Raw genomic sequence first — 7,045 nt, forward strand, 5'->3', positions numbered from 1 at the left:
GGGGCTTAAGTGGAGAGGAAATGTTTTGAGAATGATGAGGGCAATGAATGTACAAATGTGCTTTACACAAGTGATGTATGAATGGATTGTGATAAGAGTTGTATGAGCCCCTAATAAAACGATTTAAAAAAATCACTGCCATCGAGTCAATTCGGACTCACAGCGACCCTATAGGACAGGGTAGAACTGCCCCTATGGGTTTCTGAGACTGTCACTCTTTAGAATAGAAAGCCCCATCTTTCTCCCACAGAGTGGCTGGCTTCGAAATGCTGACCTTGCAGTTAGTAGCCCAACACGTACCAACTGTGCCTTCAGGGCTGGCAACCACACTGGGCTTGGCAGCCCCAGACTGTGAGCTGCTCTCGGGTGCGGGCTCCTCATCCAGCAGATGCAGTTGTAGGAACCCCTTGCACCTAGGATTGTGTCCAGGTAAATTACTGAATGAAGTCATTGATAAAGGAAGTCAGCTGACCTTGCTTTCAAGAAATCACCCTAGAAGGGAAAGACCCAGAAAAGTCTAACCTGCCCAAGGCCACGTGATCAGGCAGAACTAGATGGGATGCACCCTCTCAGTTTCTTAAATCTGCCCTATGTGGTTCTGCCCCCAAATGGACAGCGGGTAAGAGGCAGGCTTGTCCGTGGTCTCTAATGAATCATGCCAGGGCTGGATGGTAGTGACCCCAAGGCCAAAAATGGACCGCTTCTCTAAGCCCAGCCTTCCTCTCCTCCCTTCTCCCTTGACTCTAAGTTTAGTGGCTTATAATCTATGGACTCTTGGCCTTCCAGGGGACTGCGCTCCCTCTAAAGTTCACTCTGGCCAGCCCTCTGCAAAGTACTGATTTTTTTTTTTAAACCATATTGGTTTCAGAAAACCTGCTGTTGCCTGCCATTGTGCATAATACACGTGGGGTGTGGTTTTACAGCCTCCATAAGTCGTGGTTTGTAACCCACTCAGATCCATGTGACTGCTCCTTTTACTTATGCTGGTTTTTTTCTTTTTTCCACCCAGGCCGACATGCTTCAGGGCTACTTTTGCACTTCATTTGAGCGTAGTCTGAGCTGTGCACAGTGCCATCTCGGAGAGGCCAGCACAGTGCTTTGACAAATGGTTTTCCCAACGTAATAGTAAGAGCAACTAATATACATTTGACAGCCCTGGTGGCATAGTGGGTTACACATTGAGCTGCTATGCCCAGGGAGAGCAGTTCAAAACCACCAGCTGCTCCTCGGGGGAAAGATGAGGCTTTCCGCTCCCAGAGAGTCACTGTCTCAGAAACCCCCAGGGGCCGTTCTCCCCTGTCCACAGGGCCACTCTGAGTCAGCATAGACTCCTTGGCAGTGAATTTTGAGAATATACATTTAGTGTTTTGCATCTGCCGGGCTTTGCACACATATTGAATTTTCACAATAACTTTCTAAATCAAGGATGATTGATATCGCTGGCTCAGGGTTTGGTGAACTGAATCTCAGAGAGGTTCAATCATTTGCTCAGTCACATGGCCCGGAAGTGACAGTCCATATGGAAAGCCAAGTCTCTCTGATCCAAGAGGCAGTATGCTTAACCAGAGTCCAAGGTTGCCCTCCTAAAAGGGTCCCTGTGAGAGTCAATGACGGCAGTGGTTTTGTTAGCAGGTTAGTGGTGCAGTGGTTAAGCATTCAACTACTAATGGAGAGGTTGGTGGTTCGACCTCTCCAGCCATTTGGTGGGAGAAAGACGGGGCAGTCTGCTTCCCTCAAGTCTACAGCCCTGGAAACCGTATGGGGCAGTCCTTCTCTGTCCTAAAGGGCAGTTGTGAGTGGGGATTCCCCTCGGTTCTCAGGGCCAGCAATGGAGCAGCATGACTGTCCGATTCGTAAGAGTCATGGAGAAACTGAATCCAGGCTTTTGGACTTGGAGTTGGGAGTGGGGACTTGGAGTTGTGTTTTTTGTGCTTCCCTTTGAACGGTGTCATAGGCCTCTATGACTTTTCTGACTGGAACCTCAATTAACTTATACATTCAAACAAGTAGAAAAACCTCTTCCTATTTTTATCTCCCCACCTCTTTAATGAAAGGATCCTTTGTCACAATTGGGTCTTGCCTCGGGACTCGAACTCACGGCCCTAAGCTGATTCTGACTCCGATTGGCAGATTAAATCTGCATGGCTCATTGCATGATTTGCAAAAGTACCCCTGCTCTGACATCATTCTGCAATTCCTCCCAGTCAAGGGGCAGTGACACCCCCCGAGACACACACACGTACTATATTCTCATTCTGGGTGTCACATGGGATGGTTTTAGCTTCTGGTTTATTTTGCCTTTCTTCGTGGGCCTGTTCCTCTGCCTGACATTTCCTCTCAATGAAAGCACCCGGTTCTCCTGCAGGGTATTTGCACTCATTTGCATATTCCCTGAGCTGCCCTCTGGAGCTTGTAACCGATCAAAGAGCTCTGGGTTACATAATAACATCTGATAGGTGGGGATCAATGCAGGAGAAGCTCAAAATCCAAACTTCCAGTCACCAACGTGTCAAAATGAAAATGAATTTCCCCTGGAGAAGTAAGCATGACAGCCCCCTCCAGCCTTGGAGAGCTGCACCCACCCGTCGCATGAAAGAGTCACTCGGGAGAATTCTTCACTGGGGAAGAAAATCATGTGTTTTCCTCTTTAATAAAATACACACATGCTAAGTAATCATGTCTCCTGTTCACTCAAACCAAATGGAGTCTCCTTTCCTCATCCAAATGGCTAGGGCTTCTCAAAACGAAAACAACCCCTCCCCTGAAATGTTCATTTTAGTGCCCGAGCGCATCCTCTTGGACTTCGATGGCTGGCTCACCATCTGCTGATGCTAGGGGAGGGTGGGGGGGAACCTGGAAGAAGCCCCTCCTCCCCTTTACAAGACCCATGCCTTTCCCTTTCCCTTGTTCTAGCCCCCCACCCCATCCCTTCCATGCGGTCCAGAGTGTGGAGCAGCCCTTGAAAATCCCCTTCCTCTAAACATCGCTGCCCTGAGGTTCCTGAGGACAGCCGTTGACACCCTGGCTAGCTGTTACAAAAACCTTTTCATTCAGAAGAAGGCAGGCAGTTCTGGCCACGGGGCACAGCCCTCTCATTCACACACCACACACACCGCACACACACACACACACACACACAACGTAAACAACAGGACTTGGCCCCTGCCACTCTACTCAGGAGAAGTCCCCAGCTTTTCAGAAACCACCTTGCACCATCAGCACCGCTGCCTGGCCAAAGACCTTGCAGAAGAATTAGGAATTCCACGGCCTCGGAGAAAGGGCTGGAAAGGACCCGTATCACCCTCGCACCAGCCCATCAATTTCAAACCCCTCTGCTTCAAAACAGCGGCCCCTAATGCTTCCATGAAGCCCAAACACCAAGCTTCCCGGGGGACAGAGATAGTGACCGTGGCCAGCGCCATGCCCGAGGCTCCCCATCCCATCCCTGTGGGTCTGGAAAACCGGATGGAGCCAGCGATCCGGAGGCCAGGGCTGCTGGGGTAGGAAAATGGCTTGTCTCCAGGCCATCGTCCCTCCTCCGAGACAGTCCCCTTTAAATGCAAGAAGCCAGGCAGGGATGCCACCCACCTTCCACGGCCGAGGTTCTCCGTTTTTTGTTTTTTGTTTTCAAGAACACCTCGCTGTCACCCCCACGCGACTCCATACTCACGGCAGCTGCCTGAGCTGGAAGAGGTCTTCCTCCATGTCCGCGCTGCGCCAGGACCAGCCCTGTGCATGGCCCTTACATGGTGGTGGACGGCGAGCCGGGAACCTGGCTGCTTCTGGACAGCGCCCGCGCCGCGTCCTCCCTCGGGCGGCAGCTGTTCGGGGTAGGGAGCCCCCCACTCGCCGCCGGGGTGCAGCCCACGAGACAAAGCCGTGCCGCCAGGAGAGAGACGGCGGTGAGAGTGGGCGGAGAGGAGGAGGAGGAAGGCTGAGCCAGCTGCGAGGGGGGTGGGGGGAGAGGCGGGGAGGGATCTTCTGCTTAGAGGGATTGACAGGCTCGCTGCTCCTGAGGGTGGCTTGCTGGCCAGGGCGCCCATGGGGGCATCACCAGCCTGTGAAATGACTCTCGAGGTAGCAGATCGGACCCCTGGGTCGAGATGCCTCTCTCAATGTTTGTAGGGATTCATGAATATTATTTTCTGTCCAACAATCTCCAGACCCAAACTGCTGGCACAGGGAAGGGTCAACATTCTTACTATCTTCAATCATCAATATCAATAGTGTTTCCTTTATTGAGCAAACAGGACGCAGTACACAAAACCAGTTACCCCTCCCACGGTCTTCAGGATGCTGTAAAGCCCCAAACCAAACTCACCTCCATTGAGTGGATGCCTATTCACAGGGAACCTACAGGACCGGGTAGAACTGCCCCTGTGGGGCTTTTAAGGCTGTAACTGTTAACTGTTTACAGGAGTCGAAAAAGCCCTTTCTCCCACGGAGCAGTTGGTAGTTTCCAACGGCTGGTCTTGTGGGTCACAGCCCAACACACACCCACTAGAGGTCCTTTGCATCCGTCAGTGTGAGGTTTTCCCATGAGCCACAAGCCCTCGTTGTGGGTCTGACCAGTTGCCTCAGAATTTCTTCTGATTCAGAGAGACCAAATGTGTGTCAGCGTTGAACTCTGCGCCGTAGGATTTTCCATGGCTTGTTTCTCTGGAAGTAGATCCCCAGGCCTCTCTTCCAAAATGCCTCTCGGTGGATTTGAACTTCCAACCTTTTGGTTAGCAGTCGTAGCCTTAGTTTCCAATTTACTTCCTTCCAAGTCACCCTTCGGGTTCCTTGGCGGTATGGTCCACTGGAAGCCCAAAACGACACATGCATAGACGAGCCGGCCACGGGAGCAGGAGCAGAGAGGAGTCCTAGGACCACGGGCAGTGGAACACACTCACGATCTAAAGTGACAGAGACAGACGAGAGCCATGAAAGACCGTGGGACAGAGCAAAGGAGTCAGGCTGAGGCAAAACAAGAGGAGCAGCGCCGAGGCTAGACTACGGGCTGTGAGATATGGTCCCCAGGAAGAGGCCAAGAGACCAGGTGGCTGAGAGGCTGAAGGCCAGAGAGACTTGACTGCTGGCTGATAAGAGGCACTGCTGTGGACCAATTGTATCCTTACTGTGACTGATGCTGACTTGTAAGCTGGTACCTCCCCTAATAAACCTCCTTGATCATGAGTACCATATATGAGTTCTGTGTGGCCAGTGCAATGAATTAGTGAACCCAGAACAGAGGTATAGTTGGGGGAATGACTGGTGTCAGAATAGGTAACAAGCTGGAGGGTGAAGGCCTGGCAGACCCCTGCCTCGTGGCAATAGGGAAGCCAGAAGAGCTCACTTATGCCCCCACTTCCCCCGCCACTTACATTAAGTGGGTTAACTCTTTGCAAGACCCAGGGATTCTTTGTGGATATCATAGGAGAAATTTGAACTCCTGAAACATTGGAGAATTCTTAATGAATGAACTGTCAGTGCAGTGTGTGGAATTACTTGATACGGCTCTTTTAGCTACAGCGCTTGTTACTCCCAAAGGAGTTCTGGTGACACAGTGCTTACACATGTGCCTGCCATCCGCAAGGTCAGCAGTTCGAAACCACCAGCCTCTCCTCGAGAGAAAGATGAGGGTTTTCAACCCCATAAAGAGCTATAGTCTTGGAGACCCACAGGGGCAGTTAGTTCTACCCTGCCCTATAGGGTTGCTATGAATTGGTTGGCATCAACTCGATGGCAGTGAGTTTGGTTTGGCTGCTACCACCAAATGCTTTTCCCAGATGATTCTGGGTAAGGTGGGGAGGGAACGATCCCGAGAAAATGACAGGATTCAGCTAGTGATTGCTAGCAGGGTTCGTTGTGATTGCCACCCCACTGGATATAAAACCAGTCAGCTCAGCTGCAGGAAGGGGGACTCTCACTACCAATGACAGAGAAGAACCCCAAATCCCCACGCACTGAACGGGAGCCAGAGCCGTGGACTTTCCAGTCCACAAAGCAAGTAGAGCTAAGCGCCTATGAGCAGGAGGCTGGTCTGTGGAGTAGGATGCCTCGAGGCACTTAATTGGCAGAGCTAAGTTTGCTGACCCACAGAACTAGGGATGTGGCTTCAGGCTGAGATTTATGACAGAAAGGCTTGCCTTTTGGGCATTTCTTGGCAGGGCTAAAAGGGTTTTGTAACATTGGATGGGCAGGGCACAGCTCAGTGAGCCTTGTGGGCATGGCTATCCTGTCTGAATCATTGCATCCTGAGAGCTTTCTTAACAAACCCCACAATAGTGAGTACTGTCTGAGTTCCGTGCACCCATCGCACTGAATGATGGAACCCAGCTGAGGAGGAGAGCTGTGTGAGGGATAGCTGGTGTCAGAATGGCAGGGAGGCTGGAGGGCAAGCCACGTCTGACCTCAGCCTCGCGGGAACGGGCTTTGGACGATGCTGAGGTGGACTCTGCTTTTCCCTCCCCATTGTGAAGCCAGAGGAGGTCTGCCATCACCCCACGTCATTTCGTTCTTGTCAACAGTTGGGGAAATATAAATTATAAAGGGGGACTAAAACTCCAGCTCCAATTCATTCTTCATCCAACAGCCCTTAATTAAGCAACAGCTATGTGCCTGCCCTAAGGCTACTATAGATTAACTTATGCAATGGCTGCTTCTGACCAATCACAGCTTTCCCACCCGCATTCACTTCCCAAAGGAACCTGCCCCACTCCTGTGTGAGCACCCCATTTAGGATCAGGGGACTCCTGGCCCTAGCTCAAGAGTTAGACAGCCCTCATATAGCCAATGTAAACACTGGTCAGTAGCTTCTGGCTACAGAAGAGTAGACAGACCGGTTTGTTTTCAGTGATGGTATTCAGCCACCTCTGAGGGCTCCTGCCCTCCCTGCCCCCCACCTCTTCCCAGTTCTTTTAGCGGAATGCTGCCCGGTCCTATGCCCCCCTCACTTGTTACCTCTGAACCCATTGTTGCTGCCAGGCACTCGGTCCATCTCACCGAGAGCCTTGCTCTTTATTTCTTTTAATTCATCAAGAGTTTCTAAATATATATATAT

General features: G+C 51.3%; 1 protein-coding gene across 1 annotated transcript in view; it reads right to left on the reverse strand.

Moving 5' to 3' along the window:
* LOC101663225 (SV2 related protein) overlaps positions 1 to 3,705 on the reverse strand; it is an 84,669-nt gene extending 80,964 nt beyond the window's left edge. Inside the window, exon 1 of the mRNA XM_013006383.2 lies at positions 3,671 to 3,705. Coding sequence (XP_012861837.1) covers positions 3,671 to 3,705 — 35 coding nt within the window. The remainder of the gene's footprint in view (positions 1 to 3,670) is intronic.
* Between the last annotated feature and the right edge of the window lie 3,340 nt (positions 3,706 to 7,045).

The sequence above is a fragment of the Echinops telfairi genome, unplaced genomic scaffold (genome assembly GCF_000313985.2).
Source record: "Echinops telfairi isolate 266 unplaced genomic scaffold, ASM31398v2 ScPeMD7_7412;HRSCAF=8450, whole genome shotgun sequence".
Taxonomy (NCBI): domain Eukaryota; kingdom Metazoa; phylum Chordata; class Mammalia; order Afrosoricida; family Tenrecidae; genus Echinops; species Echinops telfairi.